This window comes from Erythrolamprus reginae, chromosome 1 (genome assembly GCF_031021105.1).
Source record: "Erythrolamprus reginae isolate rEryReg1 chromosome 1, rEryReg1.hap1, whole genome shotgun sequence".
NCBI classification, from domain to species: Eukaryota; Metazoa; Chordata; class Lepidosauria; order Squamata; family Dipsadidae; genus Erythrolamprus; species Erythrolamprus reginae.
Window position 1 is genome coordinate 308,224,621 of NC_091950.1, and position 13,564 is coordinate 308,238,184.

General features: G+C 40.2%; 1 protein-coding gene across 1 annotated transcript; it reads left to right on the forward strand.

Annotated features, from left to right (window-relative positions):
- The first annotated feature begins 283 nt into the window (after positions 1-283).
- On the forward strand, positions 284-12,913 carry CENPW (centromere protein W). Its single transcript, XM_070733469.1, has 3 exons — positions 284-600; positions 8,251-8,364; positions 11,497-12,913. The coding sequence occupies exons 1-3, from the start codon at positions 511-513 to the stop codon at positions 11,521-11,523; spliced, it is 231 nt and encodes a 76-aa protein (XP_070589570.1). The 5' UTR covers positions 284-510; the 3' UTR covers positions 11,524-12,913.
- Positions 12,914-13,564: the final 651 nt, after the last annotated feature.

The following is a 13,564-nucleotide window of genomic DNA, read 5'->3' on the forward strand; positions in this document are numbered from 1 at the left end:
CCCAAATTAGAAGCAACATCACATACTCTGGATTCCATTAGTGCTGGTCTATTCAGAAATACCAATTTCTCTACACTCTATTTCTCCTGGTTGAGGCATTGTTTGGGGCATCCTAATTAAATTTAGCCGGGACGGGAATTCAACACCTACTGATTTTAAACAGATCAGTTGTACAAAAAGACCGCCTTCATTTATGCCAGCATTTGGAAGGTTGTTTTTTTTTTGTCACGCTGGATATTAATGAAGGGCGCATTCATTCATTCGGCTTCTCTCATTTAGTCCCGCTGAATGGCATTCCTTTCCACCAATCGCGCCAAGGAGAAAATAAGGCGGGTTGAGGCATCAGCCGCTCCGGTGACGTAATGGCGCACGGCGGCAGATTTGAATTTATAGGGCGCAAGCGCGCTCAATTCGTCCGTGGAAGTGTGGCTTTGGGGGCGAGCCGTTCTCCGGGTGTCCGCTGACTTCGACGTTGATTCCGAGGAAGGTCCCCCCCCCCTCGCCGCTGAGATGAAGCGCACCGTGCCACGAAGCGTTCTGAAGAAGCTGCTGAAGAAGCACAAGCCCCAGCTCCGTTTGAGCGGCAACACCGACTTACTGGTGAATGGGTATATGGGGAGGGGAGCTAGAAATGAGGGAAATGGCTGCTGGCTGCCCTAGCCTCGCGGAGCGCCTTTGCGGACCCGGGTCTTGCTCTGCGACGGCAGCGAGAGGGACAGGACGGATTTGGGAGGCGACCGTTCAGTGTCTTGTTTCCCATCGAGACCCACTCGTTCACTTTTAAGGGAACTCGTTGGAAAACTGCTTCCTGCCATTCCCCATCCGCTCATTTATGAAAGTGCCTTGCCCTGAAACATTTTATTTTATTTTTATTTATTTATTATTTGGATTTCTAGGCCGCCCTGCTCCAGGGGACTGGGGGCGGCTTGCAGCATAAAAAGAATACAAAATCGTCAATATAAAATCCTACTCTAAAAGCTGCACTTGAAAATCCAAATAATTAAAACCTACGCTTAAGAACCTGAAACATTTAAAACCGTTCAACCAACATTCATTTCATCAAAGTCATTGTCAAACAGGTCTAGGATAGAAGTAGTTTGTATAAATATAAGTAAAAAGTAATGATAAAACAAGACAATCTTTGTGCATTATAGCAATGGTAGCTTGGTAAGGAGTACTTGAACTTGGGGGTTGCTTGTGTCATGTATGCACATGTGTCAGGATGACAGAAGACTGAATGTTCCTCTGCACCAATGTTTGAACCCTGTAAAAGTTGTCAGAATCTTCTTTGGCTGTTGTTTGTCTCACCATATACATGTATGCATCCGAAATAGATTGTGCTGTATCTCTGGTCATAATATATGTGGGTTTGTTTGTTTGTTTGTTTGTTTGTTCGTTCATTCATTCTCAGGGCGGCTTTCAACATGTTACCAATAGCCCTTTTTTTAACAGAGCCACCATATTGCCCCCACAATCCGGGTCCTCATTTTACCCAGCTCAGAAGGATGGAAGGCTGAGTCAACTTTGAGCCGGTGAACCGCTGACCTGAAGATCTAGCAGTCAGCTTTAGTGGCCTGCAGTACTGCACTCTACCCACTGCATCACCTTGGCTCATGTATATGCATAATTTTGTCTTGCTATGTAGTGTATATTAGAGGTGGAGACCCTTTGAGAACTGTACGTAAATGAAATTTCATTTTAATGTATGCTCATTAGTGTACATTCAAAGTGACTTATCCCAAGTTTAAAAAATGCAAGTCTGCCCCCATTCTCTTAAGCCCTCTCATGCCAGTAAAGTTTCTTACAAGTTCTGAACAAAGAACTGAGATGTTTTTCCCCTCCCGGTTCCATTGACAAATCAGTTTACATGGAAAAACATATGTTTTGATATTTCGGAAGGAGATTTTTGTTATGATTTTTTTTCCTGGGCCATGCATAATATCGTAACCTATGTTATGTCACAACACAGGAGTTGAGTTTGCCTTATGACATAATTATTTTGGCATCAATGTTTAGGAATGGACACTGATGTGTGTTATCTTGTTTTTTTACACAACTCTAGTGATTACAGTAACATTCACTCTTCCACAACCTCTGGGTACTCAAATTGATCTCCATCTCTATAGATTTGATAAATGTCTGACCACAAAAATGTAAACCATAGTCACTCAGTGCTCTAAGAGTTGTAAACCAACTGCAATCCAATAACCTTGAATGTGTTATATAACTGCAAATGTGTTAAAAGCTTGATAGACTATAATATATAGTTGATAGGTTATACAAAGCTTGGTTCAGAAATTGTGTAGGCTTCCAATAAATCAATGTGGAGTATAAGATTGATTTATATTAGGTTTCAACTGAAATTATAGTAAGAAATATAGAACTTTAGAATATTGGGAACTTTTAAATATAAAAATAACATTCTTACTAATGTAATAACAATTCATTTATAGTGTAAGCATCTTACATATTCTCAGAAGTAAATCCTATTGATTGCAGTGCTTTTATTTAAATGAAATCTTGTTGATTCAATACGGCACAAAGAGATTAGGTAACAAAATAGAAGTCTTTCTGTTTGGCTGCAATCTGGTTTTTAAGCAACAATTAATCAGGTGTTTAGACTTTGCAGCAACAATGCATCAAAATGGTTTTCTCTATGTGCAATATGCAGGCAATCCTTGATTTATGACTACAATTTAGCCCAAAATATCAGTTGCTAATCAAGACAGTTGTTGAATGAGTTTTGCTTCATTTTCCAACCTTTCTTCCCACAGTTAAGTGAATTGCTGCACTTGTTAAGTTAGTAACATGGTTGTTAAGTGAATCTGGCTTCTCCGTTGACTTTGCTTGTCAACTCATAAAAAAGTAATCACATGACCGCAGGACACTACAACCATCATGAATATAGATCAGTTGTCATGCATGCAAATTTGTATCATGTGACCACAGCAAGCTGCAACAAAAACAATCATAGATGACTTTTTTCAATGTTATAACTTTGAATGATCACTAAATGAACAGCTGTAAGTCAAGGTCTATCCATATGTATAGAGTTCACTCTTCTAAAACATTTTAATAGAATAACAGGGTTGGAAGGAACCTTGGAGGTCTTCTAGTTAACACCCCTGCTGAAGCAGGAGACTTACACTATTTCAGATAAATGGTTGTCCAATCTCTTCTTAATAACTTCCAGTGGTAGAGTACCCACAACTTCTGAGGGCAAGCTGTTCTACTGATTAATTGTTATGTCAGGAAATTTCTTATTTCCAGGTTGGTTCTCTCTTTGATTAGTTTCCATCCATTGGTTCTTGTTCTGCCTTTAAGTGCTTTGGAGAATAGGTTAACACACTCTTTGTGGCATCCACTTCATGTCCCTTAGCTGAATTAATACCTCTCAAAGTTCAGGACATAAGTGGCCTCCCCTCTCCGTAGACTCGGGGCGGCTCACAACAATAACAAGAACAATGTAAGAACAAATCTAATAATTTAAAAAACGCTAAAAACACACAAACATACCATGTATAAACTGTATAGGCCCGGGGGGAGATGTCTCAGTTCCCCCATGTATATGATGTGTATATGTGCGTGTGAATGAAAATACTGTACTGTTATGTATATCAGTCACTTTAAAACCTGGATAAGAAAAAGGAGATTGTTTATGACATTTCTATGGCTGCCCATCTTAAAGTTAAAGGTTTTGGCTGGTAACAATTAAGAACCCAAATTAAATTACATAAAAATTATAATGATAAATTAAAAACATTTCAAAAATTATAAGTAACAAAAAAAGCAACCCAGAATAACATCCCACAACAAAAACACTAATAATCATAGTTAGCACAACTGAGAAATAGGCTCGTCCATTCCGTCAGGGCTCCCAGGCTTGATGACAAAACCTTTAAAGATCTCATAAAATTCCAGAAGGGTTGGAGCAAGTCTATGGTATCTACTGGATTGGCTCAGGATTATCCATAACTAATGTAAAATGCTGTTATATGTTGTTTACTTGAAAGAAAATGCTTCTTTATGACTCTTAAGTAACATTTTATCCCGTCTGTCTGTCCGTCCGTCCGTCCGTCCATCCATCCATCCATCCATCCATCCATCCATCTATCATCTGTGTCTGTCTGTGTATGTATGTATGTATGTATGTATGTATGTATGTATGTACAGTGGTACCTCATCATACGAACTTAATTGGTTCCAGGAGGAGGTTCGTAAAGTGAAAAGTTTGTAAGATTAAACAATGTTTCCCATAGGAATCAATGTAAAAGCAAATAATGTGTGCAAATCCCTCAGGAAAATCCCAAACTTCAGAAGGGAGGCGAACAGAGGGCAGGGAGGAGCAGCTAAAGGGGGCGGGTGGAAGAAGCAAGGCTAGGCTAAAGGGTGAGTGGGAAGGAAGAAGACACCCTTTCAGTTCCTTTGCAAGCACCTTGTTCTCGGCAAAATTCTTCCTCCCCCAAGCTGCCCCTCCCTCCTCCCTTTTCTTTCTTAAAAAGACACCCTTTCGGTTCCTTTGCAAGCACCTTGTTCTCTGCAAAATTCTTCCTCCCGCAAGCTGCCCCTCCCTCCTCCCTTTTCTTTCTTAAAAAGACACCCTTTCGGTTCCTTTGCAAGCACCTTGTTCTCTGCAAAAAATTTCCTCCCGCAAGCTGCCCCTCCCTCCTCCCTTTTCTTTCTTAAAAAGACACCCTTTCGGTTCCTTTGCAAGCACCTTGTTCTCTGCAAAATTCTTCCTCCCGCAAGCTGCCCCTCCCTCCTCCCTTTTCTTTCTTAAAAAGACACCCTTTCAATTCCTTTGCAAGCACGTTGTTCTCGGCAAAAATTTTCCTACTCCAAGCAGCCCCTCCCTTTTCTTTCTTCAAAAAAGGGGGAAAAAAAGAAACCCCTTCATCCCAGCAGCAGCTGCTTGGGTTCGTAAGGTGAAAATAGTTCGGAAGAAGAGGCAAAAAAATCTTAAACACCGGGTTCGTATCTTGAAAAGTTCGTTAGAAGAGGCGTTTGTAAGATGAGGTACCACTGTATGTATCTTCTATCCACCCACCCACTTATCCATTAACTAACTAACTGAAAGCCACAAACTTATCTAATACTCCTACTTGTCATTTTCCTCATAACATTGCCAGGTGGGTTGGGCTGACAGTGAGTGTCTGGCCAAAAATCATCAGCTGGTTTACATGCCTTAGGGCAGTGATGGCGAAACATTTTTCCTTCGGGTGCCAATTTCACCTCCATGACTGCCCACACCCATAATTCAACGCCTGGGGAAGGCAAAAATGGCCTCCCCTGCCCCCTGAAGGCCCTCTGGTGGCCAGAAACAGCCCATTTCCCAACTTCTGGTGGGCCCGGTAGGCCTGTTTTTCACCCTCCTGAGGCTCCAAGGCTTACCTGGAGCCTGGGGAGGGCAAAAATGCCCTCTCCCATCCCCCTGGAAGCCCTCCAAAAGCCAAAAATGCCTTCCCAGAGCTCTGGGAGGATGTTTTTGGCCTTCTCCCAGCTCCAGGGAAGACTTTGGAGCCTGGGGAGGGCAAAACATGTGCCTACTGGGCTCACCAGGAAACTGGGAAACAGGCCATCTCCAGCCTCCAGAGGGCCTCCCGGGGTGGGGGGAGTGGTTTGCACCCTCCCCAAGCATTGAATTATGGGTGTGGGCACTCACGCATGCACAATAGCATGCACGGACGCTCTTTCGGCACCCGAGGGAAAAAAGGTTCGCCATCACTGACCTAGGTAATTACAGGCATTGACACTAACTGTAAGGTTAAGAAAAAAGGGAGAAAATAATAGATATATTCAGTTGTATAAACCTTTATGCCTAATTTTAGAGAGTTAAGAATATGCTTGAGCTTAGAAACATAGAAACATAGAAGATTGTTGGCAGAAAAAGACCTCATGGTCCATCTAGTCTGCCCTCATACTATTCTTTGTATTTTATCTTAGGATGGATATATGTTTAGCCCAGGCATGTTTAAATTCAGTTACTGTGGATTTACCAACCACGTCTGCTGGAAGTTTGTTCCAAGGATCTACTACTCTTTCAATAAAATAATATTTTCTCATGTTGCTTTTGATCTTTCCCCCAACTAACATGTGTGTTGGAGCTGAACTAAGGCAATTGCTCTTGTGCCAACAGATATGGTTCTGTGTGCCACCTGTGGCACCTGTGCCATAGATTCACCATCACTGCCTTAGGGACTCCTACAACTCAAATTCTCCTGGTTTCTAGGCCAGCATGTTAACCACTACTCCAAACTGGCTCTGTAGCAATCCTAAAAAAAATCCCGAAAAGAAAACAATAAAAAACTCTACCTCTATTATTAGATTTGTACCTGATCTAAATCCTATTTTTAAGGTAGATTATTGGAAGAAATAATCTAATTAGGTGTAGGGAGGCTGAGTTCTAGGTCATCTTCAGACACAAAGCTGTGGGATCTTGGCCTTGGCCCTCTCTCTTCACCCTAGGAAGCAGGCAAGGGGAAATCACTTCTGAAATCTTGCCTAGAAAATTTCAGGGACTTAACTAGGTCAGTGTTGGCGAACCTATGGCATGGGTGCTACAGGTGGCACGTGGAGCCATATCTGCTGGCACGCAAGCTGTTGCCCTAGCTCAGCTCCAACGTGCATTTGTGTGCCAGCCAGCTAATTTTTGGCTCGCAAAGAGGCTTTGGGAGGGCGTTTTTGGCTTCCAGAGAGCCTCGGGGGGCGGGGGGCATTTTTACCCTCTCCCAGCTCCAAGGAAGCCTTTGGAGCCAGGGGAGGGCAAAATATGTGCCTACTGGGCCCACCAGAAGCTGGAAAACAGGCCATCTCTGGCCTCCAGAGGGCCTCCTGGGGTTGGGGAAGCGGTTTGCACCCTCCCCAAGCATTGAATTATGGGTGTGGGCACTCACACATGCGTGATAGCATGCACGGACGCTCTTTCGGCACCCAAGGGAAAAAAAGGTCTAGGTAATTACAGGCATCGACACTAACTGCAAGGTTAAGAAAAAAGGGAGAAAAGAATAGATATATTCAGGTTGCATAAAGCTTTATGCGTAATTTTAGAGAGTTACTTAAGACTATGCTTGAGCTTAAGTTTATCATTTGTCTGCAACTCTTTAAAACAGATGCATCTTTTTCCTTGGATGATGTGGCTGCCAGGTGACATGATCCTGGGAAAAGAGTTGTAGACTGATTCATGCCTTTCCATGTCCAAGGATGTTTTTAAACAGAACTTATTTATTTCATTGTTTTCAAAAATTATCAGAAATGTATATCTCTGCATTTTATTGTTAATGTCACAGAAATTAGATATAGTTTATATTATTTTTTTAAATTATTATTATTTATTAGATTTGTATGCCATCCCTCTCCGGAGACTTGGAGTGGATTATTGATTATACAGTGGTACCTCATCTTACGAACGCCTCTTCTAATGAACTGTTTAAGATTTTTTTGCCTCTTCTTCCGAACTATTTTCACCTTACGAACCCAAGCAGCTGCTGCTGGGATGAAGGGGTTTCTTTCCCCCCCCCCCCTTTTTTGAAGAAAGAAAAGGGAGGGGCTGCTTGGAGTAGGAAACATTTTGCAGAGAACAACGTGCTTGCAAAGGAACTGAAAGGGTGTCTTTTTTAAGAAAGAAAAGGGAGGAGGGAGGGGCAGCTTGGGGGAGGAAACATTTTGCAGAGAACAACGTGCTTGCAAAGGAACTGAAAGAGTCTTTTTAAGAAAGAAAAGGGAGGAGGGAGGGGCAGCTTGGGGGAGGAAACATTTTGCAGAGAACAACGTGCTTGCAAAGGAACTGAAAGGGTGTCTTTTTAAGAAAGAAAAGGGAGGAGGGAGGGGCAGCTTGGGGGAGGAAACATTTTGCAGAGAAAAACGTGCTTGCAAAGGAACTGAAACGGTTTCTTCCTTCCCACTCACCCTTTAGCCTAGCCTTGCTTCTTCCACCCGCCCCCTTTAGCTGCTCCTCCCTGCCCTCTGTTCACCTCCCTTCTAAAGTTTGGGATTTTCCTGAAGGATTTGCACGCATTATTTGCTTTTACATTGATTCCTATGGGAAACATTGTTTCATCTTACAAACTTTTCACCTTACGAACCTCCTCCTGGAACCAATTAATTTGGTATGATGAGGTACCACTGTATATTGATATGTTCTATTTTGAAAACATTTTAATTAGTATCATTATAAATCACTTTATAAACTAGTATGCAGTAATGTATTTGAGGTTTTTTGGAAGATTTTGAATTTCGTATTTTTCTTCAAAGGTACATTTGAACTTCTTGTTGTTCCTGTTTCGATTAGCAGAAGAAGCCAAAATCAAGGCTATTGAAGAAAAAAGCAAAGTGATTAAATATGAACATATTGTCTCTTCCGCAAAGGTAATCATAGTTAAATATTTCCTTGAATCTTACTTGTCATACTGTAATGTTAAAGCTGCATACAATTGTATTAAAGTCTATGGGAGCATTTAGATAAGTCTATGTTGCATACAGAAGATTTTTATTAAAACTTTATTAAATAATCAGGTTTATAATTATATTATAAAGTTATGTTAGAACGTGTATGCTCAAATTAGGGTATCATTACTAAAATATAAATCAGCAAATTGAATTAAATGTAACTGCTTTTTACAGTAATTCTGTGTGCTGAAATATAATTAAATTAATACAGGAAAAGGAATATTCATCACAATGATATTTTAACTCCCACAGAAATAACTTTGTGGTAATATAAATGGAAGATTACTAAAGCACAGGCTACTGCTTTAGCTATCGCTGTCCCAAAAGTTCAGGACCACTGGATTCAATTCAATTCAATTTATTAGATTTGTATGCCGCCCCTCTCTGAAGACTCGGGGCGGCTCACAACAATAATAAAAACAGTATAATAATGGAACAAATCTAATAATAAAATTATATTAAAAAACCCCAACAATTTAAAAACCATACAACACATACATACCAAACATAAAATATCAGAAAGCCTGGGGGAGATGTCTTAATTCCCCCATGCCTGGCGATATAGGTGGGTATTGAGTAACTTGCAAAAGACAAGGAGGGTGGGGGCCGTTCTAATCTCCGGGGGGGAGTTAATTCCAGAGGGCCGGGGCTGCCACAGAGAAGGCTCTTCCCCTGTGGCCCGCCAAACGTCATTGTTTGGTCGACGGGACCCGGAGAAAGCCAACTCTGTGGGACCTTATCGGCCGTTGGGATTCGTGCGGTAGAAGGCGGTTCCGGAGGTATTCTGGATGTGGCATTGCTGGCTAAAGACATGATCACCTATGCCAGTAGTGGCTAACCTTTTTTTCCCTCAGGTGCAAAAGAGTATGAGTGTGCATTATCATGCATGCACACGTGCCCACACCCATAATTCAATGCCTGGAGAGGCCGAAAACATTCCCCCCACCCTGAGGTCCTCTGGAGGCTGAAAACAGCCTGTTCCCCAACTTCTGGTGGGCCCAGTAGACATGTTAAAACACCCTCCCCCATCCCTCCAGAAGCTTTCTGGAAGCCAAAAACGCCCTCCCAGAGCCTCTGTGTGAGCAAAAAAATCAACTGGCCGGCACACACATGCACGTTGTAGCTGAGCTAGGGCAACGGCTTGCGTGCCAGCAAATACCACTCAGCATGCCACCTGTGACACCCGTGCCATAGGTTCACTATCACTGACCTATGCCATCTAGTCCTCAAAAGTTAAACGTGAATCCAAGAATGCACAGAGGCAGTCTACTTGTTTTTTCACAAGGAGTGTGGCTCCAAAGAGTGTTAGATACCTATCTAATAGCCAGATCTCTGAGCTACCGATCCATATGTCTTATTGAGCTTTGTCTTTTTGCCAAACACTTCTCTAGTACCTGCTCCCATTAATAATGGAAGAAAGAAAGTTCTATAGTATCACCCAACCATAAGCCCTGATGGCCTTACTTGATAGATACCTTTGCATAGAATATAAGCAAAGGTGAGGCCAAACCAGGAGGGAGCAGCAGAACTACTAAAGAACATCATCCAACTTCATCCAAAATAATTGATTCAGCTAGACCAATGTTTCCCAACCTTGGCAACTTGAAGATGTTTGGGCTTCAACTCCCAGAATTCCCCAGCCAGCGAATGCTGTCTGGGGAATTCTGGGAGTTGAAGTCCAAATATCTTCAAGTTCCCAAGGTTGGGAAACACTGAGCTAGACGGTATAAAAAGCTGCCCTAAGGTTAAAGAAGATGAATACTCCTCCCATACCCCCAAAGCAAATAAGTTTAGCTTAGGCCAACCAAAGCAGTTTCACTGCCAAAATCAAACTTGAACTTTGAATGAATTGGATCAGGTAATCAGTATCATCCAGGAACATACGAAACTAATCAGCCACTATCTTCTCCAGTGGGATATTTGCAGTAGAGTAATATTTACAATAGTTACAGTTCTCTTTAGAAGACCTCACACACTCCCTGTTTCAAATGAATATGGAATGGAATATTGTACCTTGAGGTAAATATTTACCTCACTCACTACGTAAGTATTTTTCTACTGGCTATCGATAAATCCTAAACTATTTGCACTGCTGATTAGAAATGAAAAGACACTTCTTAACTGATACAAAAGCCTTATTTATGTAGGTACAATATCACTGTTTTACTACAGTAACCATTATAATAATAAACTGTTTAGATAATGGGGGTCAAACCAGATCGCGTCACATGACATCATGTGATGTATAGTGATGTTTTTCGCCTTTGCGTAGCCAGGGTGGGCGCGGCCTGTGCGTGATGCATCTGGTCTGCGAGCTGCCAGTTTGACATTTGGTTTAGAAGAAAGGCATTTGGAAACAAATTAAAACCGTCTAAAGCATTTCATATCGAATAGATCAGTGTTTCCCAACCTTGGCCACTTGAAGATATTTGGACTTCAACTCCCAGAATTCCCCAGCCAGCGAATGCTGGCTGGGGAATTCTGGGAGTTGAAGTCCAGATATCTTCAAGTGGCCAAGGTTGGGAAACACTGGAATAGATGATTAATTGTAAATGAAATATAGTGTTCCCTCGATTTTCGCGGGTTCGAACTTCGCGAATAGCCTATACCACGGTTTTCCAAAAAATATTAATTAAAAAATACTTCGCGGTTTTTTTTCTATACCACGGTTTTTCCCACCCAATGACGTCATATGTCATCACCAAACTAATAATTTTTGCAAATAAATAACCAAAAAAAATTATTATTGTTAATAAATAATTATGTTTATAAATATCAGGATCACTAAGTGTCTTATTCAATGGTGAGTACCAGTAATAATGGTGAGTAAATGGTTGTTAAGGGAATGGGAAATGGTAATTTAGGGGTTTAAAGTGTTAAGGGAAGGCTTGTGATACTGTGCATAGCTAAAAATGGTGTATTTACTTCCGCATCTCTACTTCGCGGAAATTCGACTTTCGCGGGCAGTCTCGGAACGCATCCCCCGCGGAAATCGAGAGAACACTGTATTAAGCTTTTATATCTAAAGGATCTGTATGTTTTTCTTTTCAGATAATTTTAAAGAAGAGTCGAGGCTAAAGGAAAGAGTTTTTAAATTCACTGACATTCGCAGGATCATACATACCCATGATGCAGTTTTGTTTTAGTAGAAATGTCAGTTCTGTTATCTTAACTCTACATGCATAATGTTAATACAGGAAGAATAACTGGAATCTTCAATTTGTATATGTGTGTGTTAGAGATCTTTAAAGAGATTTGTCTTCTGCCTTACCGTTCTTCTACACTATGGCATCGTTCAGGCAGAAATAAATTCTTTTTGAAAAAGAAAGCCGCTCTCTTTTAAAACGTCCACATTGTTTTGTATAGCTTTATGGTTTAATAAAGAGTATACTAAGTATTGGACCGAGTCCAATTTTAATTTAAAAGGTTATAGTGTTTTGCTCCATGATTTTATGATGGAATCTAATATGTTAATTCTGTAAATCAGTACTTCGATACAGACAACAATACAACCGATGTAATTTTCATTTAGCCAGTGCTCTTTTAAAAAATATCATCTTTCAAAATGGCTGTTCCTTTTGCAACCATAAGATGGGGATAGAGTAAAGTATCCCATATACTTTCCCTTTTATGTAGATTTCTGGTTCATTGAATATGGCTCTGTTAAAGAATTATTATGTTACATTAAAACGCTGTCAAGAAGTATCTTATTGCTGACAGATGTAGGGTGATTAAGGATTTCATTTTAATTGCAGTTTTATATGAAGGAAGTGAACAGCCTCAACTTTCATGCCTCTTGTTAATGAGATCTGATGAGAGAAGTAAAATTTTGTTTTGACAGCGTGTTGAATATACAGTATTCTATTTTTCATGCTAAGAAGTGTCATTTTCTGATCACCCAACATAATTAATCAACAGCGCCTGGTTAACTGTTTAGAGGTTATTGTCAAGAAACGGTTTGTATTAGCCAAAAAAGAAGTGTTTTTAATACAGGGAATACTTAACAAAAGCAATTAGATATAAGATAAATTATTGGTTGATTTTTTTTTTTTTGCAGTAAAGTAGAATAGTAATAATCCTCATCTCCAAATAATTGTTATGGAGAAAGCTATGCAACATTTTTTCTTTGGTCAGATTTAGAAAATTTTGAAGTTTTAAAGGAAGTATGCAATGTGAGTACATTTAAGATTACAAGTTATGTATTAAAGCTTTAAATCATATCTATGTTTGAATGTTGTAATATCATATTTATTAAAAAAAAACCCCAAATATATTGCTGAAGATTGGATAAGAATCTAGTCATGCTTGAATAGGTCTTGTTTTATTAATTTGACCTGCCTTTATTTTATATAGTTCTTATCTTAATTTCTGGAGATTGTTGTTGGCTGATATTCTCTATCTTTTGCATATTCATATTTACAACAGCCGTTCGTCACATGATTAAAAATCATTAGTTAACTTCCTTCAATTTTGAACATTTTTTTTTTGCATTTTCTTGTACATTAACGCAATTAAGTCACCCTAATATTGATTAGGAGTCGGGGAAGTGAGTTCTTTCTCATGCTTCTAGTGTAACATAGAAAGTCCTTCGTCTTCCTATTTCAATGGCATCATTGAACCTTCCTATTTAAAATGCCCTCGAACAATTGTAATAGTAGTTCCCCTGTTATTAGAACAAGGAGAAAAAGTGTCGTACACACTTTTAGAGTTATGCATGGCTCTTGGCTGAAGGATGTGAATTTTTCCAATATTCAAACCTCAGCGCTAGGATTCTGTATTATTTTGGCACTGGAATAAAACAATCCAACATTTTGAGTTGGCTGTATTCTAATGACCAAAGCTTTAAATGGGACTAGTATGCCTTCTGCTGCCAGAACAAAACTCAGTAGTGTTCTGGCTGTAGCAAACAATGGGAGCTGCATTTGAATTTCTTGCTCCCTTGTTTTTAAGCCAGGGGCCATGAGCATATTTGGAGTGACAGTCCATGTTAAGTGGCAGCAGTTACTTAAACTGCAGTGAAATTGGCTAAGGGGAGATTTTAAATTTTGCAGAGTTAAGAACTTTGGAAGTAATTGTTTATATAACCACTCATATGTTTTATATTATATTATTTAAGGGG